Source organism: Paralichthys olivaceus, chromosome 18 (assembly GCF_024713975.1).
Source record: "Paralichthys olivaceus isolate ysfri-2021 chromosome 18, ASM2471397v2, whole genome shotgun sequence".
Classification (NCBI taxonomy): Eukaryota; Metazoa; Chordata; class Actinopteri; order Pleuronectiformes; family Paralichthyidae; genus Paralichthys; species Paralichthys olivaceus.
The window spans coordinates 8,809,743-8,836,209 of record NC_091110.1 but is presented as its reverse complement, the minus strand read 5'-3'; the positions used below and the strand labels follow the sequence as shown (position 1 = coordinate 8,836,209).

Below are 26,467 nucleotides of genomic sequence, written 5' to 3'. Positions count from 1 at the left end.
TCAAACCTCACCTCCCTCCCTCCTTCCCTTTCTCTTTCACACCCTCTCAGCTGTGCTCACTCACTCATTCTGAGCCAGGCCAAAAAAGTGGCAGAGCGGCTCCTCCACTGAGGAACTCCCGTCCTTAAGTTAACCCAGGCAGCCCGGGACTCTGTCACCTATTCAGGAAGCCTCTTTTTCTGGAGGAGGCATGGAGGTGGTGCATCATAGCTTACCACAGTATGGACTTTCTGATTTACTATCACCCCATCAAGGTAAAGATGATAACTGTTATTTGCCTACTGCTGGTTGACACCTTTATATCTCATGTGTCTCTACCTAGATGTATTTCTCCAGATGTCTTTACTGCAGACGTCTGTTGTACCAGCTGCACTTTGCAGACGGATTAGATCATCTGGAAGTTGTATGACTCATGAATCAACAGACATGACTGTGTATGTGGGGGGGCATCATTTGCAAAGATGAAAAATAGGAACTATGGATCATTTTGCTTCAAGTTTAAGCACTTTTGCGCTGTAGTCTTGCTCAGCGAGCGACTTCCTGTTCCGTTGGAGGTATTTATGATGTGAGGACTTCTGAGAAGACTATCATTAGACACAATATTGAATCTCAACTTGCCCCTGCTTGCATGCAAACAAGAAGACTCTTGCAGACAAGACGGAGGACTGACACTGGTGAAGTCATTTAATCTCCCATTGTGCAAACTTACAGACGCACAAACACTGGGAGAATTGTGACACATATTTTTTTGTCATTTAAAAGCTAAACAGGGTAGTTACAGCGTCTGCATTGTTTTCTGGGTCGGCAGCAGCAGCTGTTTCCTCCACTTGGCAAACTGCACAACCAAAGTCTGGAAGAACTGAACTTTTTCAGTCCCCCACAAATTGAATCCACACAGGATATTAAGTCACATTGCTGACTGCTAGACTGTTTTAAAGGCAAGACCTGTTCTTTAAGCTTCTGTCGTGTACAGTCTTTTATTGACATTGTATATCATAGACTGTTATTGTAACAGGACATTTCTTTATGAAATTGTCCACGTCATAGTTTAGGACAACATTTTCATTCTGGCTCAGAGTTACAAGAAAAGAAGATTAATTCACTTTGACAGACTTTTGTAAAGGCTGTTGACCCTCCTTTTCTTTTGAAAGCTTTGGGTCGGTGTTTCAACCCACATTCACTTCCTCAATGGGTCTAATCAATCACAACTCGACTATTGGGCCAGTGACCTGTCTATGTAAATGACCGTTTCCATCTCTGGAAGCGTCCAGAAGAACTCGGGGTCAACAAAGTAGTCACTGGAAAGAACAAGATGGTAGCCTTTTTCATTTTGGTTGCAAACTTCTGTGGCTGCTTATTAACAAACAATTTAACACACACCAACTGATAGAATGGTGGCATCAGCACATCCACTTTTAAGCCCTGTCTGTTATTACCAGCTCCTTAAAGAAGCAAGTGACAGTGCAAACCCATGCCTAACAAGCTTTGGTGAATTATGTCTTTATTGTGCTGGCAACAAAGTGACATGTGTTTAGGCGTGTCTCTATGGATGCAGATTATTTCTGGTAAAAAAAAAAGTTTTAAGGTTTGTCGAGACAGTTTTTGTTTCAACTTGCCATTTTTAAATGTGTTAATGTGGACATACACTGGGATCATTTACTCCTAGCTGTTGCTTATATGTATGGGACAGACGTATGTAGAGTCAGGTAATATTTCCCAAAACGTCCCAAAACTATTCCTTTTATCAAAAAAGATTATTACACAATAAAAGGCCAAAATACTGAAATAAATCATCCAGTACCTCTCTGCATGTATGCACTGTGTGTTGTTTTCACAGGACGTACTTACAGAGGCACAGCTCAGAGTGAAGTGTATCAGGGCTCCAGGTATTTGAACAATTACAGCACAGTGGGATCCTTTGTTGTCTCCCACCTGTTTCCAGCCATTAGTTAAAGACTAGTTTGCAGCTGTGTTCGGCCACTTATTAAGTCCAGTGGTCACAACTGGGATGAACAGTTGTAGCTGTTTGCACAACTCGGATAGTAATTATGACAGACAGAGGGGAACTATAAATATTACAGGGCTGTCACTAGTTTTCTTCAAGTATACACAAGTGTTGTGTTAATAATATGCTTCATACTGTAAAATACCATGAATATAGTTAATTTATTTACGTTGTTGGCCTGTTTGTGGTTATGTCTGGAACATGATGCAGCTGGAGTAGAATATTTTCTGTATGTAAGTGGCAAAGGCTTGTAAAAACCACGTTGTAATGCTCCACTGTAGATAATATTGTCAGGGACTTACAGCATCACATCTGAAGAGTAAAAGAGTTGGTGCAGAATTTTCTCTTTCTTTTGTTTGAAGTCTAAACCTGATCGTGAATAACGAACCCCGCTCCACGCTCCTTCTCTAATACAAGCTGTCGTCTGAAGTACCAGCCCGCATGCCTCTGTGCAGCTGACAATTGTTCAGTGCTGAGTTTGTAAAACTCCAGAGCCGTGTGCTTAAGCATGGTGAATCGGGGGGGAATTGCAACAGCTGCCACGGTTGTCTCCTCAGGTACAGTCGCGCAATGAGTGAAGCTCTTCGTCTGTCTCTGCCGCTGAACCCCTGCTAGGATTGGTCTCATTTAAGAGGCGATGATTGAGGGGCTCCTTTGAGATGCAGTGCCAGTCACACAGCATAAGTAGTCCAGGAACTGTGCAGCGGAGAATAATACTCGAAGGCAGCTTAACTGCAGCTACTGAAGAATGTGTCAAAAGATAGCCTGCAGTCATTTCATTTAATGGGCAGACAAGGAAAACTGACCCACAGGTGACTAGATGATGTTTGAGCTTAATGTTTTATCTTTCTTTCTAAATCTTGACAGCTGTGAAAGCTCTTGTCAGACGGTCTGAAAAGCTAATATTTACTCTTCCCAGTGATGTGGTTTTAGTTTCAACTGATAATCCATTTACTTAATAGTGGTTTTAACCCACAGGCAAATCACTTATTGACCTTAGTGTCTCTGAAGTCAGAGGACAATGCTGAAACGCTGCGTGTTTGTGACTGAGTCAAACATGATTCTCCAAATAACTGGCACTTGTGCACGAGAAGGTTTTTACTGCCTTCACTACATTTTCATTTCAAAACTCTGCTACTGATACGCCTGGCGGCCACACTACTGCAGAGTTTTAGATCGGCTATAACTGCTTGCCTTGTTTTTGTTTGAAAACACCAGGGCTGTGTCCCTGTCTGGATGTGCAGGAATGGACATTTTTTAGAAATGATGACCTAGATGCTCACAATAGCTTGACCATTAGGTATTTTCTGTCATGACTAAAACTTTGCTAATTCGTCAGGCTCCTATCACATGATCCCCTCCCAAAAGATAAAAACTGGAAGTACCCTTGGCTATCAGTGCAGAATGTAACATGGATAATGAATTAGAAGCATTGCTGACATATGATACAACTGCTTACAAATGTAGGGGAAAAGCTATTATTCGAGCAATGCAGTATTTCCTGTGTCCAGCATGCCCAATGTACATGATTGCTCACTTGATATGAATTTTCAGTGGTGCTAGTATGGACGGGGATTGAACCTGATACAATTTCACAAGGACTGAGATTATTTTACTTTCAGCATGCTGTTTTGTAACTAAAAGTAGTAGTATGGATGTCGCCTTGAATTACAATGCAAATGGAATACTTTTAATTTATGTGTGTAGCAGTCTGCAGCACCTATGGATGGATCTAGATGTCTGTCCCACTAAGGATCCTGTTTTTGTTCCATTACAGCCAAGAGCATTCTGTCACCAGCCATTACATTAATATTTATACTGTGAAAATACTTATAAAGACGATGGAAGGCTTCAAGAATGCATTTCTCCTCAGTCATGGAAAAATCTAAGAAACAGCTCTCTCTAAGGTCTCTCGGGTTTTAAAGGTTTTGTCCAGGGAGCTGTCCTTGAGCTAAGTGTGTTTGACATCTCACCGTCTTTATAAACCAAGTGGCCGACTCAGCCACTGTGGAAGAAAACTGAGCATCAACAGGAAATGGCAGGAGGAGCAGGAGTGTGCTCTAATGGCAGTGGTATGCTGTATAATCCTGTTGCATGCTTGTTTAACAGATTCACGACCGATGTTTCCGAGAGGAAATGCCGTCTGCCTCGCAAGTGATGGAAAGAGAGGCTCCAGGTTAAAGGCTAATTCATTTCAAATTTGGGCAAAAGTACTTACAGGGACAACAGGGAGTCACAAATAATTTGCATAACAATTGACATGAACAATGCTGAGGGTGGGGATGGCCGTGCCTGAAAAACTGTTGCTTGCCAACTAGGTCAGTGTGACTAATTGGTGTCACAGTAGAATCCCACCGACAGATCCACTTCAGTAGTCGACACAGAGAATCTGGGAATTGATTGATATGACATTCTGACAGTGTAATACAGCTTTCTTAGTAAAACGTTTGCGTAGCTCATAGAAAACAGGACAAGCATTTCAAAAATCGGACTGAAATATGCATTTTGTCTATACAAGTGAATCAATATGTTTATTTTGTCTTGTCACGAGATATTGACACCCGCTCAGCAGGACCCACCTCAGGGGCAGATGAAAACAGGGTCAGTTACTTATTATATTGCTCAGTGTTTGTAACAGATTATTCGCTAAACTGGTTTTTTACACAAACTACAAAGTGTGTTTTTGGGACACAGACCCAAATAAATCACTGTAAAATAGCTTGCACCTGCTGTGACATGGTAACCTGATATGCTACATGTGGCTAAAGAGACTGACGGCTACCCTAATTAATGTGATCCTTTCATCATTATTTTCTTTTTTTCAATCTGTTGTTTCTCTTTTCGTGTACATAAAATTACAGACACCATTTTCGGAAAACAGTCGAACTATTTAATGTGTACATGTGAAACATTTCCCATCCAACATCATGGAGGAGGCAGAATTTCTGAGCTATTCTGCAGCCAGCCACCAGGGGGCGATCAAGATGATTTGGCTTCACTTCATGGGAACTGTCATGTTGTTCATCTTGACCGTGGCAAGATGTCTGTTCCGACACCACCGTTAGTTGTGGGGGACAAAATCCACTGTCTCGAAAATCGAGCCAGTATCTTCAAAGTCTCTAAAGTCACAACTTCCCTCTTTGTGTTACTGCTGCTCCGAGGGAGGGGCTTCTCTAACCCCAACCCCTTTTCATTGTCATTCTGATTGAGGGGGGGGGGGCGGCCCTGGAAAAGCTCGGAGCGGCCCTGCTGGTCTCTCTCTCTCTGTGGACTCACCAGCTCATCGATATCCTCTCTGAGTTAAATCCATTATTCAATCAGCCGATGTGTGGAGTCAGTCACAGGGAGGACTTGTGGGTAAATCTCCCTCATGTGTGTTTGAACTGTTTCGGAGCCACGTTGTTTTCGCTGCACCGGCTGAAGCTTCACTCACATGTTCGAGAGCAAGTGATCGACTCGTTCACCGGTTAGTGCATCGTTTCATTTCACTGCTTATTTACATGCACCTGGAACATGCTGGTGTCGCTGCAGGTTGTGGAGAAGAACAGGTGACGTGGTGTTTGTGGATCTGCCTCTGTATTTACATGTTGTTGTTGTTGTTGTGAATGGACACATGGCGCACGTGTAAATATGAGCAGAGACGACACAGTGGTAAACAGAAAGGTTTGCAGTTTATAAGATGTGCGTGTGAAGTCAGTGGATGATCTCATCCATGTGAGGGGGTAATTACTGCAGATCTGAGGGAGAGTCAACATCGGGTACTGGCTAATCACTGGATCAGGAGCAGCAGCAGCCTGTTGTTAAAATGAAGGATCTCAGCTCCCATCAGGTGGTGAAAACATTGGAACTCTTTTAATGTTAGAATTAGAAGCATGAATTAAACCTCTCAGACTGTTGCTCCAGGCTCAATGTGGAGGATTGAATGGATAATGCATGAGTGGCTGGTTGGTGCTTTACTGCTGTGGTGGTGAGACCTCTGAACAACACTGTAATGTTACACATATTCATGGACTGAACCATTCTAACAGCAAATGACAACATATTGATAATGCATCCATTTCTATTGATTAGTTTTCAAAGTGAAGAGAGAGGCTGCACTATAATGTTAGTTTTATTTTTAATTAAATACAATATTGTATCGAAAAACAGATCGTTTTAATTATCAGATAATCTGCTGATCTGACAATGTCTCAATCAACTGTCTACAAATGATCAAAACATAGTAAAAGCAAATACCCTTTATAATTTCACTGTACCCGTGGTTACATGTTCAAATGTGCTGTTTTACCCAAACCCAGATCAGGGTCATGGTATATAATTTTAAATAGTGTAAAACTAACTATAGCTGAAAATCATCACATAATCTGAGAAAATGTGGCATTTATGCTTGAAAAATGTCAGAAATTGATTTTATGTCAAACTGATTAAGCATTTCAGTTCTTCTATTAGAAAATTATATAAATTATATATATAATTATAAATTCCATTCATCTTCCTGTTGGATGTTAAAGAGCATAGTCTGGTTATGATTCATACAAACATGCCACTTGTTAACATGTCTACATATGCGACTAAAGTCCAATTACTCCACATGTCCCAATCTGATGGTTGGAGTGTGATTTTATTCAGATTAAGGTCATCAGAAAAAGCTGTTTACATGGGAATGTCTTTTTCAGACTGCTGAATCAGGTTAATATCAGAATTTTAACGTCCATGTTAACATGTCCTCTGAGACAAATGGACAGTTGCTGTGTATGATTGCTTATCATGATCATCACTAAATCCCTGCATGTACATACAGACCAGTGTCCAGTGTGAGTCATCGACATCTTCTCTGTGAGAGCGAAACATGTGGCAGTGTTTAGCTTCATTGTTGTTTGCAGAAGGAGCTTACAGTGGATAAACACTAACATACTGAGTGCTGCACGGGACAAACTCTGGCATCTGCTGCCTGGTAATGAGATCTCATCAACACTGACAGGAAACATCAATCTCACTGTCAAACTGACCATCGACCTCTCACACACACCAAAAACAAACTACCAACTTATTCACATTTATTCTAAACTGTGCTTGTCATTTAATCTGCAACAACCTATCTACTAGTTCACACTTGTCACTGTGGATATTGTATTTCTGCTTTTTCTTATGTTAAGCTCCATTTTATTTTATTCAATTATTTTGTATTTGTTATAACATTGCCTTCACTGCTGAGCCGACCTTGTGTTAACTACATGTATATGATAATTATATGTAAAGGTTAATTCAATTATATTGCACATAGTAGAAAATGCAAATCAGTGGTGCTCAATAATAACAGCCCTTAAAATGGAACAAACAATTAAAAGATGTTACATTAATGAGAAAATCAATTTGTATAACCCAGCAGCTAAGCTGTAAAATAAGAAATATATATTATTCTGTGTATGTAAGAGTTTATGGAATCAACCCATTTTTGTAGCTTCAACTTCACATTAAAATATCCAATGTCCTTTGGTTTATATTAGAAGATGAAGAGAGTAAATTCCATGTCCTATTGACTTTATAGTGTCAACCTGAGCCCTGAACCTGCCTGTTATTTTCTATTTGAGTCTATAAATAATGTTTTTTATGCATCGTGTGGATCTCATCCCAGGATACAAATCGATGGCTCGGGATCCCTGGTGGTCAAAGTCATGAATAATTCAGCGGTTGTGCGACACACCATCAGTCTGTTAATAGCCCATCTCTTCGACCAGGTGCAGAGATGCCACGAATCAGTGTTCATATGTTCCGTCTTAATAAAACTGAAGTGGATTTCTTATGTGAAATGGATTCAGACCCTGCACACCAATCTGTCCCATGTCCCGTGACTGCAGAGTGTTCGAGGCCACAGGACTCAGAGCCTAAAGAACATACTCATACATGTGGACATTTATTTTGATTTATTATCATGTGTGTGTGTACTAGGGTTAGGTTTAAGTAAAATGATCATGTCACATAAAGACTTATATGGCGTGTCTTCACTCTGATGTTTGGTTTCCACTGTGCAGAATCACTAGTGTGCAGTTTGATAACAGATGGTAGTTTTTACATTCTCACCTGAGAATCAGACGTGCACATACAAGCAGGATTTTGTCACCTTATTCAAATTTTGCAAGCCGACCATTGTTCAATATGCAGCTTGCACTTGTAAATCAATAAAAGACTTTCCATAGAATTAAGAAACATCCTGTGTATAGTTGTTAAAACGTTTGGAATGACAAATATTTCTCATATAGATTAATATGATATATATAAGTAATGGAAACATTTGAGGTTGTTCATTTCTTGTAAATCCTGTTTGAACTGTGTAAAGAAATCAGATGCGTGGAGAGTGTTCTACATTTCTCTTATCTCCAATGAGATTTTCTGACGTGAGAGACCGTGGCAATGTCCAGGATGTTTGATTCATCTCTATTCCTCTCTCCTTCTTGTGCACAGGGGCAGACAGAGAGCGGATGACAGCCAACCATGAGACCTACCTTCTTATGGCCAGCACCCAGAATGACATGGAGGATTGGGTGAAGACAATCCGAAGGGTCATCTGGGCACCTTTTGGTGGAGGTCGGTATTACATATTACAACCACACATGCATCAATACCATTCTGTACAACTGGGATTGCTTAGTAGATGTTATCATTGCTATAGAGGACAATGGAGGACTTTAAGAAAGATGTTTGAAGCGTATGTTTGCAGGTAAAGCAACAGGTTACCTCTTTGTTTCCATCCATGTTTCATTCCACATGTCAGCGTCGTGCCACATGTTGGCTGCGTCGCAAAAATACCTGACTTCACCTCAGCCTTAGTTATTCGAACATTTGCTTTGTCAATTAAAATGTGAAAACCAAAATCTTTGAATGTCGGATCTCATTTAGTTTAATTGGAAACCCAGGACCCCCTCTTGCAAAACATCAGCTAGGATTGTCTCGGAAAGTATTGATGGATGGATCTTTTTATTTGGCTTCTGAATACTAATAAAAAAGGAAATGTGTTAAAAATCCTTAATGTGGATTTACGGTGACTCATAGCTGTTGAAATTCTTCTCATGATGTTTCCCTGACTTTAGTGGCATCACTGTGCTGATTACCAGGTCTCCTGCTGCGCCGCTGTGGCCTGTGCTGGCAGATAATGGCCCACACTGTGTGAGAGCAGGGCACAACAAGCGCAGCGTTTGTGAGTGGGCGGGCGGGCGGGCAGTTCAGGCGGCTCTTGGTGACACAGTGAATGGACGAGGCCGAGCTGGCCCCCCTCTTGTTTTCAGCGCGGGGAGTTTGACATCTATTGCAGTTGACTGCTCTTCAAAAGGACGAGCCATTTGTCAAAGATGCCACGAGAAAGGTGGAGCCAGCCACCGCTTCCTCTGTCTCTCTCACACACATGTACATGGAGAGTGCACACTCACACACACACACACACAATTCATATTCCAGCCTTTCACATTTTGCTCTAGCAACAGAGACTAACTGAGCCCTGATTGGCTGGTCAGTGGCCCCGAAGTGTGATTGTGCTCAGAGAGTGACAGACAGGGAGGGAGCTCCCAAAACGAAGCCCCCTGTGTTTGACCCACAGAAGGACTTGGAGCGGGCTAACGTTCTTGCTGTCATGTGGTGCTGAACATTTACTATGATGCTGAATTAATCACCGGTCGACTCGGACAAACTGTGGGACGAGAGCGAGCTGGAAGTCAGACCTGTGAGAAATGTGCAGCTGTGGACTCTCCATCTGGATCCTTGGAGATTTGTTTCATGGTAATGAGCGGCTTGTTTATAGGAAAGAGCTGATGTTTGAAAATGAATCTCTGAACTTTGTTGTTGCTGAGGGATTGATAAGATGTAGAAAGTTAAGAAGGGGATTTTAAACTTGAAATTAAAACTAGTGCTCCCTTTGAGTTTGTTGCGTTATCAGGTCGTTCATCTCACAGTTGATTGGATAGACATTATGTATATTATCAGTTCAAGCGACCAGAGACACATTTTTGTGTTGGTTTGGAGTAATTTTTTTTTTTTTAACACAACCTCCTCCTGCACACACTCTATATTTCTGACATGTGTTATGTCTGTTTCAGTCTGTAACACAAACCATTGGACTGTTTACATTTTTCAGTCAACTTTTCTCCTCATGTACAGTTTATATTTGGTTTTAAAAAGTACAACACCAAAATTTATAGTACTTGACAGTTCACCTGTTGGATTAAAGTTCAGTGAAGCTCGACAGAACCCCGAACTGGAGAATCATTTGTCGTTGTAGTGATCCACAACGTCGCCTGCGTTGATGAGTCCCAGCCGCTGCTGGTCACATGTTTATTCACACTGTATTAATATTGAACATATCTTGTCCAAATTGCACTAAATTCAACGCTGCTCTATTTTTGCTCTTAACAATTGACATACCAAGTAAAAACCCAATAATATGAACAGTGATTGTAGAGATTTGCAAGTCACACACAGACAGATTGCTGGAATTCACCCTGAATAACATTTGCTATCTGCTAACATCATATTTTGTCAAATACATCATGATCCAATGCTTCTACAAGTTAACATTAACCAACCAAGAGTCTGTTCCAGTGTAATATAATATAAAATGAGTGATGCAGTGTGTTTTGAGAGAAGCAGGTTTTTCTCTTTGGTGCAGAACTCATTATTCTTACATGAGATATTCAGCATTGCAATGTCAGGACGCCATTAACATCAGCATCATATAACAGATTTGAGGGACGTTCATCCAAGCACATGACAAAACCACAGACCAGGAAAAGGAATCAGGAATCCTGGAAAGGGACAAAAATAAACTGTGTTGTGTCTGGACATCTCTCCCTCTGCGTGTGTGTGTGGAGCTGACTCGACCTGCGAGTCTTGAAGGAACCTGCTGAGTTCCTGCAGAGCGAAGGTTCCTCTCTTTTCGCCAAATCCCCCTGCGGTCATGGTCCGACCCCCCTTTGTCCAGTGAGGAAACAGCAAAACACATCATACAAACACACGCACAGTTCATAAGCTGGTTCACACATGTGACCTGGGAAAACATTCCTAGACTCATGACTGGAAGCGTCTGGAGGGATGACCTCTTTCTCATTCACTCACTTCTTTCTCTCACTCCTCCTCTGATGTTGCCGTTTTCATCATCGATGTGAGGAATATTCATCATTCTCTATATTCTGCTCTGATCCATCTGACAGCTTCAGATATCTTCATGTGGCTGTTGACTGTTTTATTTGGATTGCTGCAAAAACTGAAGGGGGGCAAAAAAATCCCCCAAAGTGACTGACCCAGAGGAGAAAGAAGACAACACAAGACTCTGCTCTTAAACTTCTGAGCGACTTGTTTTTAAAAATGTTTTTTTTCTCTGAGATGGATATGAAGATGCTTTAACTGACCTGCTGTCAAACTGATGCATCTCTCTTTTATTTCTTCTTTCTGTCGTTAACTGCGAACACAGAGGCTGCTTCTTGGAAAATGCTGTGCAAGCGCTTTAAACTCTGCACCTCTGATGTGTTGTCTTATCACAAATTTATCAATCAGTGTTTTTTCCGGAAGCTCGCGAGCTGCGTTGGTTTCAAGAAGGGTGAGTGAGACGACAGCTGACACACAAAGTGAAATCATTCTGCGTCTGTGTGTGAAGATGTGTGGATGCGTTCTCAGTTGATAAGCTGTTGATGTCGACTTTAACTTCAGAGCGTTCAGTTGTTGTTAAGCTGTTGTGCGCCGTGTGGAGCGCACGAGGATCCTGGGTAAGCTCGGTCGAATTCAGTCGCTGTGCCGTACCTCGTCGTACCACGTGTGTGTGTGTGAGTAGCCTCTGTCTGAATCTAGAGACCGGAAAAGTATGCAGATCCAAATCTCTCAGGAAGGCTGCTTTAATCCCCTCTTGTGTTGCTTCCACATGAGACTGCTGCTGCTTTTTCCTTTTTTTTCCGACGGCGACTGCCTCAGACAAAAGCCGAGAGGTGCTCAGCAGGAAGTTAGAGATTTTGATCATCGGAGTAAAGCTTTGTGTACTTTTCTTCTTTTTTTTAGCTTGGGCTGTATTCTGACCTTATCGTAAATCTTTTGTCAACTTAACTGCTCGCTTTGAAGTGCTGTAAGCTGGAGAGTGAAAGTTAAAGAGTGCGGAATATTAAACACTATGAATATTTTAAAAGATAAACCTTCATTTTGTGTTATTTCAGGATTGTGCAGCTGAGAGAACCACATTCTATACTTACATCTGTGGTAAAACCCTTTTGAACAATGGAGACCCTGTTCTTATATTCTGTGAGGAGTTGACCCTGTTGTCAACAACTTATTCTCACATTATAAATAGCTGCTCCAGCTTACGTAAAAAAAAACCTTGGTCGTTATGAATAAATAAATGAATTTGGTTGTTGTTGGTGTGTTATGTATCAATCTCGTCCCGTCATTTAACATTCCCTCCTGTGTTTCAGGGATCTTTGGTCAGAAGTTGGAGGAGACGGTGCGGTATGAGCGCCGCTATGGGAACAAGCTGGCCCCGATGCTGGTGGAGCAGTGTGTGGATTTCATCCGGCAGTGGGGCCTTCAGGAGGAGGGTCTGTTCCGGCTGCCTGGACAGGCCAACCTGGTCAAAGAGCTGCAGGACGCATTCGACTGTGGAGAGAAGCCCTCTTTTGATTGGTGAGAAGATGTGTGAGCGTGCTGGCTGGTTGGATTTCCTCACTGGGTTGTAATGTGTAGCTGATATTCAGATGTTGACTGTGCGTGCTGCTGTCAGACTGGTACGAAGGTTTACCAAGAAACAAAAGTGGATGAATGTGCATGAGAGAGAGAGAGCAGGTTCTGTACAGTTATTAAAGTTAAGGATCATGGCCTTGCATTATTTTCAGGATGCTGTGCTGTGCTTGCTGAAAACAGCTTTTTGAAATGATCATTCTTGTGTGTCTTTTTGCATAAAACAGTTAAAATCAACAGATTTTCAGTTTTGAACAGTGAAACGTCTTTTTGTGTTTATTAAATAGAGTAAAGCAATTTGAAATTCACACATACCGAGCCCCTCAAGGTCTGTGTGCACAAGAAAATAACTTGTGCACACAATGTTAGCTTCATGATGGGAACAATGGAATATCTAAACAGTAAGCAAGAGATAATTGGATTATACTTTGAAAACCACAGAGGTTAATTGTTTTAACAGCTTTTAAGAGCAGCAATTGTATGACATTTCAAGTTTGTTTGAGTTATGAGACCCATATAAGTAAATGAGTAGGTTATCTTGTGTACACAAGTTATTTAATTATTCCTCACCCTGTACTTAAGGGGCTGTAAAAACATAATGTGAGGGCTTTAAATAAAATGCATTCATACAATACTGACCAGAACAAACCTTCTATTACTTGGATTCTAATCTGCCAACTACAGGAGGCAGCACTGAGAGCTGATTTGTAAAGCGCCGACCTCCATCCGTCACAGGGAATGACAGAGAAGAGCATTCCCTGTCTCCGTCTGTTCTTTTGTCTTGTTCTTAGTTTATCTCTTCCCTGGTTCTGGTGTTTACATCATCTTCTGATTCCTCCCATTTCCTGCAGCACTCTCCCTGCAGGAAGTGATCCATGCACGCCTGCTCGCCATGTTGCCGTAATAAATTATAACCTCTCCCTGCCCCCTCCTTTATTTCTCTCTGTCTACAGTAACACAGATGTGCACACGGTCGCCTCCCTGCTGAAGCTCTATCTCAGGGAGCTGCCGGAACCCGTCGTCCCCTTCCTCAAGTACGGTGACTTCCTGGCATCTGCCAAGCTCTTCGGAAAGGATGATGAAATGGTAAGAAAGAGCATTTGAAGAATACATTTTTATACCTATATCAACCAAAAAATTCACTTTTAAACATTCCTCCACATGAAGTGGAAGTTTGATTTATATATCGACAGATGTCAGCACTAAAAAAAATCTTCCAGAGGCCTGGTTTGATGCTTTAAAGCACGTCTCTTGCTGCTCAGTCATGTAAACCACGTCTCTTCCCCCACTGTCACATAAGTTTGTGTCTGTGTGTGTATATGCAGGAATGTGGGTGTGTCTTTTTATTTAAGACCAGATATACGTTTCGATGTCTCACGTGAACAGTGCACCACCTGCCTCGGACTCAGTGTTTTTAAGCAACAAATGGATCAACTGGCTGCGTTCTCTAAAAACAATAATTTATTAATTTTCTTCAGTGCGCATCATTTAATGAGAAAAACATGTTTCACTTATCTGTGTTAATAAAAAGTCCTGCATCATGTTTTACGTTCAGTCACTGCCACAAACACGGTTTATATCCTTCCATTTCTGTTTTTCTGTCTTGTGTTCCTTTATCTTGCACATGCATACACCTCAAGACTTTTTTCATTCTCCTTGGCCTTTTGGTGTGATTGTTATATTTCATAAGCTCTAAATTCACCACGATCGATTACAACTTGTGCAATGAACTGATGTGAAATATTGATCTGTAACCTAAAGAACCTGTCTGTCATCTGCAGGGTATGAATGAGTTGAGACGGCTCGTGGAAAGTCTACCTCCAGTCAACTTCAACCTTCTCAAGTACATCTGCAGGTATTGATTATTTCTTAAAGTGGATAAAATTATTGTTTTTGTTCAGAGTCACATTGAAGATGTTTTCCTGGTCGACAGGTTTCTGGATGAAGTGCAGTCGTATTCAGGAGTGAACAAAATGAGCGTTCAGAACTTGGCCACAGTCTTCGGGCCAAATATCTTGAGGCCAAAGGTTGAGGATCCAGTAGCCATTATGGAAGGTGAGTATTCCAGACTGTCGTGTATATGAAACTTTTTCGGATCTGAAATAAAACGCTTGAAAGATGAAATATGTGTGGTTCCATGTTTAGGTACTGTTCTGGTCCAGCAGCTCATGGCCATTTTGATCGGCCGCCACGACGTGTTATTCCCTCACAGAGAAGACAGCCCCACTGCCCTCGAGCTCGTCAACAACAACATCGAACAACCGCGGCGACAAGCCACCACAACTACCTCCACCGTCACGACAGTGTCTCAGAACGCCGAGAACAACAACACGCAGGTGGTCCGTCAGTGCGTCTGGGAAACACCTGAGTCTCCTTCTCACCGCCAACACATAGAAAACAGTGTCTCCCCGCGGCCGTCAAGCCCTCGCAACGCTGTCACTGGACGCTTCGACATCACCCGCAGCCCCCCACTGACTATTAAAAAGAACCCGGCGTACAGTAAAGGCAGCGGGATTGTCACAAACGGCTCCTTCAGCTCCTCGCCCTCCTCGGACCCCAATCAAGAGAAGAGTCAGACTCTGAGTGGAGGAGGCAGTTTACCGATTCGGCGCAGTGGGGCCCTCAAAGGCTCAGGCACAAAAATGGGCACCAGCGGCGTGGCGGGTGGGAGCAGCACTGTAGGGAACGGAGCTGTGCGCATGGGCGTTGCAGGCACTGATGTGGTCACAGGGAGCCTGAGCGGCCGCAACAGTCTCTGGGCCCCAAACGGCTGCGTTACGTTACGGGTGAACAACAAAGCGCGTGACTGCTCCAACGGGGAACATACCGCCAATCAGAATCGTCTGTCCACGTACGACAATGTCCAGTTAAACCACCAGAACCTGCAGCTGCAGAACCAGATCACCAACACGTGTCTGAACAGCAGCTGCGAGGACAAGCAGAGCGTCGACAGCGCCACCTGGTCCACGTCCTCCTGTGAAATCTCTCTTCCCGACAACTCCACTTCCTGTCGTTCCTCCACCACCACCTGTCCTGAGCAGGACTTCTATGGAGGTCACTTCGAGGACCTGGATGGACCAGCTCAGGATGCCGAACCTCCTCAGCCCGGTGGAGGAGCAGGAGAGGGGGAGGGCAGAAGCAGCAACAGGGAAGCAGGAGGAGACGGAGCAGGGAGGAGCAGCAGAGGAACCAGCAGTAGTGAGAATAGTGACAGTTTCGCTGCTGCTAATGGAGCCGGCAGCCACAGCGCTCTGCACAGTTTAGTGGCCAGTCTCAAACAGGAGATGCACAAACAGAAGACAGAGTATGAGGCCAGAATAAAGAGGTATGATCCGTCGGTGGATGAATAAATGAAGAGCTTGAAAGAATAATACCAGCACAAGCAAGCAGATTGTGTTTTCTTTAGATGGAGTCAATCTGCCACCAGGTGTTAGTTTATACCAAGCTAATATACAAGCTGCTGGCTCCAGCTGTAGATTTAGCTTAGCAATTAATTGGTATTTACCTTGAATTTAAAGGTTTAGCTCTTCCCACTGTTTTTATCAAACTATCAGACTAAGAAATGTGAATGAGGCTTGATGTTTTACAGTTTAACCACTAAACTTTATTGTGAATAATTATGAATAAAAAAAACCTAAATACGACTATATGTATAGGTCTTGAATAGAAAATAAACTAAACCTAATATGATTTGACTTTAAATGTTATTTTAAATGCATCTTTTCTGCTTCATTTATTCTGTTAAATATCAAATTACCCATAAATGCTGATACAGAAGTCTGTGAAAGTGCTGATTGAACAGTTTTAGCCTTGACTGAATTTTACAAAATATCTACTCAAGCTCCAGCATGTTATTCATTAAGTTTATTCAAAGTTAAAAGAAAATGCAGCTTTCCTCCTTGTTTTGTCATTAAAATCTACTTGCAGTTGAAGTTTTCCTAATACTGTACATCAACCTCCTCCGCAGCTTGGAGCAGCGTAACCTGGAGCTGGAGACAGAGATGTTGAACCTCCACGAGGAGCTGGACCAGGAGAGGAAGAAGTACACCATGGCCGAGATCAAGCTGCGCAACGCCGAGCGTGCCAAGGACGACGCCGAGCGCAGAAATCAGATGCTGCAGAAAGAGATGGAGCAGTTCTTCTCCACCTTCAGCGACCTCACCGCGACCGGCAACACCCCAGCCGCCGACCCCCGCCGGCCAGATCGCACCAACGCCATCTGGATACAGTGAGGGAGGCCGGGGAACATGGTGCTTAAAAGACTGTAAAAGACTGTGTAACACTCAATAATGTGATGTGAACATTAACCAGGCTCCAAACAGGATTTGGCTGCTTGTTGTAGAAGGAAAAGTGGGAAGTTTCGTCAACGGCATGTTTTAATTTAAGTAATAGGTGATGGTGTCACCTGTAGAAATGTAGACGTCACCTGGAGTGATGTCAGAGTGACATTGTAAATACAACATTATTTAAACACTCGCCTACTCTCTTAGAAACTGTCGCGGTACCTGCTCTTCTGACCTGGTGGTGGAATAAAGGGACTGTAAAGGGATTTACAGTACTACCATTATTTTATATTAGCTCCTTGAGCCCGATAGGAGGGACGAATAAACATTTAAAAAGGTTGTGATCAGCGAAACATGGAAATAAAACACAAAGAGCTGACGACGATGCCAAATCTCCTCCCTGTCTTTATTCATTTTTAAAATCTAACCAAAAAAAACCAAAACATGCTATTGTTCCGTGTAATTCTGTATCTACTCGTGTACACAGGGAAACAATGCAGACAAACCACAGCAGCATATGTATGTAAAGAGAAAAGTACTGCGTAAATGTTTGTCTGATATTTAAGCAAAGTATCAATGTGTGATATTTTATATTTTCCTTGCACTTACATGTTTTGTTTAGTGTCGCTCCAGTTGGTACTGAATGTTGCATCATTTCAATGGGACAGTATTCTGTATATGTGCCTGTGCTTCTGTGCTGTTGTATTATATTTTACCACATGACCAAAAAAACGAGCCTGTACTGTAAATATTTTATAATGTAGACAATAATTGTTAGTCTGTACTGTGGTTTTAAGCGTATTCAGACGGATGTGGCACGTATTCTAAATGGACTGATGCCGATTTGAAGAATGATGTCGCTTGTAAGAAAATATATTTGCACGGTGACGACCTGCACGACGGGTCATTGGCGTAAATCCCAGATTCAAATAAAAAATGCCTGTGACGGATTCATAAATGCAGGTGACAAAATGTAAGAGATGGTGTCGTGGAGCATTTCTCTCACCTGACACTTTCCATCCTCGCCTCTACTCACAATAACGAGCTGCAGCCACAGCACAGTTGCGCTTTTGTATCATGACTGTGAAAAAGGGGGATTACAGCATCAAGTGTGTCAACATGTACAGCTTGAAATTCTGTAACGAGAGGTTCTCGCTTGACTGCATGAGGGTCAGTGTCTCCAAAGTGACTGCATATTTCATTGAGTCTCTGCGAGTGAATTTGTTCAGCTTCAAACCAAATGTGGATTCGACTGGTACAGGACAGGATTGGACTTCTGTGAGTTGTTGATATGTGCATGTGCTGCTGCTGGTCATTGCAGGAGATCTGGAATGTGCACATAGAGCAGTAAAAGAAGAAAAAGTGCCTGAACAACTGAATATTGGGGGGGGGTGCTTCTTCTCATTCTGCAGCCCTTACTGGGAAATAATAGGCTTAAGCCAAGCTGACAGTGTCACCTCATTCTGTGAATTCCACACAAAAGAGCCGATAGTGGATGTGGTGAGAGCGAGAGGATGACTGGGACGGAGGGATGATTTCGTGACATGATACTTGATACACAGAGGAACTTTGAAAAATGGTTTAATGAATAAAGATGCATTTTCATGTTAATCTGTCCGTCCATTTTTTTGTATTTAATGCAGGGTGAAATAATGAAAAGAATCAGGCACGTTTAGAGGACTGGTGTCTTTAAGTACACGTGTGACATTTTGTGCAGCCTGTGGGCTCTTGGTCCATGATATAGGAATGTGCTCTTTTGTTAGATGCCACATATTAGATTGCATGTCTGATACAGGAGTGGAGTCTGTGCAGGTGGGACTGTATCTGTCACAGCGACACATTGGATAAGTGGTTTCTATTGATGAGAAGGACTGAATGGAGTGGTTTGAATCCCAGCTTTGCAGGGGTGGTTCTGACTGGAGTTTTTTTTTTTTTTTTTCTTCTCTGACTGTGTGGGTTTTCTCTGAGTACTTCAGCTTCCTCTGTATGTTGGCTCTGCAATGCGCTGGCGACCTGTCCAGGATGTAGTCTCACCCAATTTCGGCTGGAATGGATGGATGGATGGATAGATGGATAAATGGATGGATACAAGCCTAGGTAAAAGAAACATGGTACTCTGTTCTCTAAGATCAAAGTTTTTGTTTATTTTCCATCACATACATATACTATTTTTACATACACAGTTCCTTTAAAATGTTGTGTTTACAGGTACAGCTTTCAGTATTTTTTTTTCTTCTGCGTTTGTTTTGACTTTATTTGAAACGCTTTAGCCTGAAGCTTTGAGATCAGCGTGAAACGGATACAATTTTTTTTTCTTTGATTTCAATAACCTGACAATGTCAAGAGAATGGTTCATTAAAACAGCACGGCGTAAAAGAAACAAGAGAGAAGGAATCCTTAAAGAACAACGTCACCTGATTCAGATGAGCTATACAGGGTTTCATCATCGTAGAGTTCCACATTTAAGACTAAAACATTCTCTGCATCACCCGACCCTTCGCAGTAGCTCGCCTCCCTGTCTTGAGTGCAATAACGTGTTTATTGCATTGTTGTATCGTTGTTATTTACAATGTGACTTTGAAAGAAAAGAAAGAAGTGGAATCCAATGAGCTGGGAATCACGAGTACCGAGTACAAGATGCATCCTGACTTTTCACACTGGCGAGAATATTGTGTCTGAATGACGTGTCGGCCGTCGCCATGTTACAAATGAATGGATCCTGAATCCACGTGAGACCTTTGTGACATAAATTAATGAACAGCTACTGTAGCTGACACGTGTCTAATTCTAAGTTATTGTGACTGAACATAAATGCATACATGGACTACTTTCAAACACATGACTGCACCGGTCAACATTCTTTAAACCAATCACACAGAAGTCATGGTCAGAAAGAAAAGAAAAGTTCAGTAAAATCCAGACAGTTTGAGTTGAATGCTGGTTAATTTAAAATCACATATGCACACACACGTACACATTGATGTGCGTCATCGTGAAACGTATTCATCTCTACATTCAGTGCTCGACAACCCGGCAGCTTCTGTGTCTGACTCGTTTCAGCTTCAGGCACAAAAGCACCTTTTTATTACAACAGAATAGTCTGAGGGGGTGTCTTAGAAAAAGTAAGAAAGTTCACATTCAGAGAAAAAGAACGAAAAAATCATTTTTATGTTTCACTTTTTGTTTGACCAGAACATGTACAGATAGTAAAGAGAAGAGTGTCATCGGGCCGGTTTAAAATGCCCTGTATAGCATATAGTGTTTGTGGCGGCAGGGGGGCCGGACTCAAACACTAAAGACCCCTTTGTGAGAAATTGAGGACAATTTTTTTTTTCAAAGCACAAAGAATTTCAAAGCTGCACCCTGTTTTGACACATTGCCCTGGCCGAGACCCTGAACACGAAGCCAAGCTATAGCCTGTAGCTTTATCCTGGAGACGCCCGCCCTCAGTTACGTGCGTGAGTCTGTGCGTGGTTCACTGTACACGAGGCATAGGCAGAGTGAGTGTTAACAAAGTAGCCATTTGGAATTGGGTCTGTGAGCTTTGTGGCAAGCACACAGCGGCTCAGCCCGAGATCACAGAGGTACGGCTAGACTACGTGAAAGTGCGAGAAATGACCACCTCAGCAGTGATGTCACCACATCTCCTCGAGGACGTCACCGCTGAGACTGAAATATGATGATAAATGGTGTTTAAAGTAAACATGGGCCTATGTTACCTCCGCCAGGGAGTTTATGTTGTCAAATCTGTCCCTTTCTTTGTTGGTTTGTATATTTGTTTGTTTGTGAACAAGATTACACAACAACAACTGAGCGGATTCCCACAAAACTTTAGGGAAGGATGCGATATGGGTCAGGGTAAATTTTGGTGAAGATCCAAATCAGGGGGTGGATCCAGGAATTTATTTCACTGCCTCCAACATTTTCCCAATTTTCCCAGGGAATAATTCATGGGATCTTGATGAGAAAAATGCATATTAATGGGACTGATATATATGAGTGTGTGCAGTTTGGTTCTGCTTGATTCAAAGGGCCTTGGCGGAGGTATGCACTTTATTAAGAGACAGTGTAAGACCCAACGAGAGTGCACTTGATTTTTGTATATTGTCATTTTACCAGATTGACAAGTGATAACACTACAAAACAGGTAATCCAATCTTTGATGGAAATTTGCATGAAGCAGAAAGTAATCTGTTTCTTCTCTTATTCAAACATAGATCGCCAATGTTAGTTCTCTCCTCGTAAAATATCATTTTGTAACGCAGCACTGCTCTCGCATAAACCTGCAAAGAAACATGAAATATGGCTGTGAAAACCCAAAAATAATAACAACAAAATCTTCCCTCATTCCTTTTAAACGAAGAATAAATATGCTATGCACACAAATGAACAAGTGACAAATCAAGTGCCCAGCAAGACCTTAACTGCAGCTGGAAGCCTTGTTGTGACACGTGAAATAGAGAAATACAGTAGATAGATAGGTGAGGATACTGTGTCTTTTGATTCTAACACACTGTACACCTACTCTCTGAAATAAAATAGATTTTTATAAAAGGTCAGATGTGACTTAGTGACTTGTCCCATTTTGAGAAAATCTGATCTCCCTGTTTCATGGGAACTGGCTAATATTTGCAGAACTAAAAATGGAAAATGTAAGACGACAGCAAACCTTCCATGATGTGGATAAAAACTAGCATAAGCACTGGATTTGTCATAAGCTATAAGGAAAGCAATCACACACTAAATTCAAGTGGCAATAAAAAGTGTTCTTTCTTAGTTTCCCACACCAAAGATCTGGTGGTTTTGTGGACTACGATAAGTTTTAAGGCAGAAAAAGAAGAAGCAGTGGAAAAAAAATATACCCCCCCCAACAAATAACACTTCCTGCACCTGCAATGCTTCATTCTAAAAGGCACTTGCCATACTCAGGTTCCAACTGTTAAAATAAATCAATAAATCAATAAATAAATCTCCCAACTGAGAAATAAAACATGGGCTGCCACTATCAGTTCCCTTTTTATGAAAAACACAGCACGTGTTTTTGTGGGGCGTGGCAGGATATGAAATCAAAAGTCCTTGCTACGAGGTTAACACTCATCAGCCGCCTTCAAACTACCGACCGCGTCACTCGTTTCTCCTTCTGAAAGTGTTCTGTGTTTCAAAGAGTCAAATAATACGAGAGTGGTGGCACCACAGTGGAATATAGACCAACCTCCTGTGCCTATGAGGGGTTAATGGTTCACAATGACATGACAGGAGTAGTGGGGGGGCCAATCTTATGCTGCCAAGGATAAAAAAGGGGCGTAACGCACAAATCATTTGTTTGGGACTGTAATGACCCTTTTGAGTCCAAACGCAGGCCTGACATTTATCAAAGTCTGAGGCTACATCCACATGACTACGTTTTCATTTGACAATCACTGTCCACACAAGTGTTTTGGCTCCAGAATTAATCCCCGTCCAAAAAAAACCCACATATCACGTGACCACTCTCGTGCACTGGGCATGCACATGCCGATGCAGAATTTAACTGCGCAACAGCTGGGTGCAAAGACAACAGGGTCAGCAAGGCTTGTAATTGATTATCCATGTTGTGTTCTACACTGGTTCCACACTGAGGCTGATGCCGATTGTTTTCTTCTGGAAGGGGGTCATGTGACAGGAGCCCGACGAATTATCAGATTAGTTTCTATCCGTCCAGATTAAAAACGTTGCCCCGGAGTTTTCAAACTCAAACGGAGTGAGCAGTGTTCCCAAACTTCTTCATTTTAGTAGCTCTAAACTACAATGTGGCCAACAGAAAAACAGTAGTGTGAATGTAGCCTCAGTGACACACACTCACACACACACACACACACACCCTCCCACCACATATCTTGGAGTTGTGTTAGTTTTACATTATATATAAACGAAAGTCTCTATGCAGACTCATTTTTAGCATACAGTGAGATTAGCATTGTTTTAAATCTAATCATGCAGGACTACAGCGATAGGCAGGGGGGCAACTGAGGTGGAAAGCGGTGATGTGGCAAGGTGCGCTATAGTCTGAAAAATGAAGTTAAAACAAAAACAAACCGAAACTCCCAGTGTACTGGCCGTCAGTCCCACTCTGTGTGCCCTTCAGCTGTACAGAATTACATTATTTACAAGTATCACAGGGGGGTGGCGTCGCTCTGGGTGAGAGTGACTACATATCCCTGCAGAGTAACCACATACAAACACGCAAATTCAGGCAACCTTACATTAGGGATTGTGTCGGGTGGGGGGTTGAAATACAGCAGTGTCGTTACATAAGGGCCGGGTGGGGAGAGAGGGGGGTAAAAGGAGAATGGGGTTTGTATTGTACATTAGCGATGAGCACAATGGGCAGCCCACCTTGCCACAATGACTGGAGCATAAATGCTTTTGTAAGGAGTTGGGAGACCAGCAGCCAGCCAATATGCACTTTGCACTTTGAAGATGCCAGTCGAAGCGTTTGGTCGTTTTGTTCGGATGCCATATACAAGATATTTGGGTAATATAAGCAAAGCAACTAGAGAATCATTAACATACACCTCAGCTCGTTTACTTCAGTTTAAATAACCACTGCTGTTTTTGAATGACAATGCACAGGCTTTTAGATTTCATCATTTCAGATCCCATAACTTTTTTGCTCTTAATATATTAATATTGATCTTTACTCTTTTTTTTCTTTTTCTTTTTTTCGTTTCGGTCGTTGGGTTCTTCACCTCCGGAAGAACATGGGGTTGCGCAGGCAGGCGGCTAGTCACCTGCAACACCCCAGGGGTCCTGCGGAGGTCTCCAGGCTGCTGTCAGTGTCTGAGGCCAGGGTCTGGTCGGTGGACATGGAGGAGATGTCGTTGATGGAGGAGGAGGGAGGGAGGCTCTCGCTGCTGTTCACGGCTGCACCTGTGCTAAGGGAATCAACAGCAGCAGGGGGTTAAAACGTAAAAGAGTCCCGGATAGAGACAGGAGCAGACATACAGCCAGGGGAGGTCATTTGTAAGTGCACACAGAGGGTATATAAAGTGAGAGAAATGATCATATACATTGAGTAACTGAATTTGTTCAACAGCTGTGGGACAAGACAATCACACGTGAGTCTATATGAGACATTAATGAAGGTTTGGGTCCAGTGGGGTCCACAGGAAAGATCATCAAAAGCTGTAGAACAAAGACTGTAAAGATGGACGACACCTCTCCTGCTCCTCCCACTATTCTGAAATGAAACAATTCTGTTTTTATAGCATCAAATAACTGATTAAAGCCAAAAGCTGAAACATTGATACTTAAACATAGAACTAACAAAAAAGGAAAAACAGCTTTGAGTAAATGTATTTAACGTATGTTCTAACTTTTTAGTTTGGCCCATGCCCCTTCAACTAACTAGGAGGAGGAGGGGTTTATGATCTATACAGCAGCCAGCCACCATGGTGTGATCAAGACGCTTCTGCTTCACTTTTGGGGAGCACTCATGTCGTCCATCTTTACGATCTATGCTGAAGCGTTTGAGAAAGTGTGTAGTTCTTGGAATAATTTTCATACAGTTTTATCTTAGCATTTATGTATTATTAAAGGATTAAAGGATCTGCGATGGTTGGACATTGTGGAAAGCACTTCAATAGGTTTATATCTTTTTTGTGCTGAAGACAGTCTTTCTTTTTTAATACACCAATCCAATTTACAGATATCGATCTTGTTTCAAAGTCAAGATGGGAGCAGCCGGCACGTCCGGCAGTGAACTTTATTTGAGGTTTCATTAATTCAGCCTGCGAGCTGTGGACGAGCAGACGAGGCTGTTAATCTCCATTTTAAACAAGAAGGATCAGAAGGTTTTAAAGGAACCACACAGCTCATCCTCCCCAGGTTTTGACGGCACTTTCATTACATCCTTAGCGAGTGGATTCTGCTCTCCACAATAAATCTATGAAGACATTAAAAGACAAAAATGGAAAGGCTGCTTTCCACAGGAGTTGTGGGTTGAAAGAGCAAAGCTATGAGCATATACGGGTATTTAAAATATGAGCATAACGACCGTCCCATCATTTGTACAGAGGGCATGTGCAATGTTTGTGTCTGTTCCCTGTGGGTGCTAATGGCTTAATGGAGGCTGGTGGACATTTCAGCTGACCCACAATAAAGCAGACAGTAATTCAGGATTAGTGGCTGGCATCAGTTCCAACAGTGCAGACGTGCACTGAACTCTGGATATTAACCTGAAATTATCCAGACTGTGTGTGAGAACGCAAATTTCCTAAATAAGTTGCTATGGACATTTTCTGATAGTTTGCCAGCCAGCCGCCCTGGCAAAAAATTAAAAACAAAACAAAAAGAATACTTATATCTCAGGATGATGGAGATGACGCATACGAAGATGTCACCATGGAAAGACAATGAGAATCTTTGTCTTTCTCATAGGAAAACAGCTTTACAGTGTTACATCAGAGAGATCTGTTAAAGATGGCCATGCAGGAGGAGAATAATAATCCTGCAGTCACCTATAATGAACAGCAGATAGCGCTATTGTCCCGGCATGATTTAGTTTGTTTCTCATCCTCAAAACTGACCCATTGTTTGTTCTTTGGTGAAGAAAAGCTGCTGCTCTGATGTAGAAATAACATCAGTCAACATGCCTCCATACTGCCTCTCTGTGGCCAACTATGAAAACTGCCTTTCCTTCTAGGACATTTGCAGAAAAGCGTAAATGTGAGCTGCAGCTTCCCTGTGATGGATCCCAGCGGACCCAAACCTTAACACATGACATGTTTCATACATATATACACAAACACAATCCATGATATATTCTGTCTCAAGAGGCAATAATAGCAGTTATTATCAATTAGCTGTCTGAACGTTTGTTTTTCCAACGAATACACAGAACGACACCACTGAACTGAACGACATTTAACTTGAGATGCAAGAGACGGAGACACATGGTCAACAGCACAATGGGTTTCTCTATTTACAAAGGGGGAAAACTCCAGTAAGATTATAGTAGATTCACTTACAGAGCGATTAGGGTTATGCACTGAGAGTACCTGAAGGTGAAGGCTGTCCCTTCACTACGCCATTCTTCGTTCTCTCCTCAAAGTTCATCACCTCTTTGTAGATGAGTTCTACCAGGGAGCAGAGTCATAGAGAGGGTCAACAAAGACATACACACACTATATTCAATCCTTCATATCCTTCAGCTGCAGGGACGGTGTAATGGGTGGCTATAAGGCCTAAGGATAAACGATACACAGGATAACTTTAATGTAAAATATATTTATAAATCAGATACATACATTAAAGGTTCAGTGTGTCAGATTTAGGAGAAAATAATCTATTGGCACAAATTGAATATAAAATAACCCTATTGATGTTTTCACAAGTGTGTTAGTGTGTATTTAAATACTTATATTTACATCGAGGGGTGTCCTCTCTATCGAGGCCGCCATGTCCAGACAGGACAAACTAAACACCATTTGAGTCT

At 42.2% G+C, this 26,467-nt stretch overlaps 2 protein-coding genes across 17 annotated transcripts in view; one reads left to right on the top strand and one right to left on the bottom strand.

The window, feature by feature from the left end:
* The window catches only part of arhgap24 (Rho GTPase activating protein 24), a 60,496-nt gene extending 41,893 nt beyond the window's left edge, over nt 1–18,603 (top strand). For 4 of the 7 annotated variants that reach the window (XM_020082339.2, XM_020082344.2, XM_020082341.2 and 1 more), the window contains 7 exons: nt 8,468–8,590; nt 12,448–12,655; nt 13,663–13,795; nt 14,491–14,564; nt 14,643–14,764; nt 14,855–16,034; nt 16,677–18,603. In XM_020082339.2, coding sequence (XP_019937898.2) covers nt 8,468–8,590; nt 12,448–12,655; nt 13,663–13,795; nt 14,491–14,564; nt 14,643–14,764; nt 14,855–16,034; nt 16,677–16,941 — 2,105 coding nt within the window. In that variant the 3' untranslated portion in view covers nt 16,942–18,603. Of the gene's footprint in view, nt 1–97; nt 255–5,266; nt 5,472–8,464; nt 8,591–9,093; nt 9,776–12,447; nt 12,656–13,662; nt 13,796–14,490; nt 14,565–14,642; nt 14,765–14,854; nt 16,035–16,676 lie in introns of those variants that run through there. The other 3 variants (XM_020082342.2, XM_020082340.2, XM_069513292.1) reach the window with 3 other exon arrangements.
* A 508-nt stretch (nt 18,604–19,111) lies between these two features.
* mapk10 (mitogen-activated protein kinase 10) overlaps nt 19,112–26,467 on the bottom strand; it is a 35,372-nt gene continuing 28,016 nt past the window's right edge. For 6 of the 10 annotated variants that reach the window (XM_069513297.1, XM_069513295.1, XM_069513296.1 and 3 more), the window contains 2 exons: nt 26,031–26,108; nt 19,112–23,901 (listed from right to left, as the gene is read on the bottom strand). In XM_069513297.1, coding sequence (XP_069369398.1) covers nt 23,759–23,901; nt 26,031–26,108 — 221 coding nt within the window. In that variant the 3' untranslated portion in view covers nt 19,112–23,758. Of the gene's footprint in view, nt 23,907–26,000; nt 26,109–26,467 lie in introns of all 10 variants that reach the window. The other 4 variants (XM_069513300.1, XM_069513303.1, XM_069513302.1 and 1 more) reach the window with 4 other exon arrangements.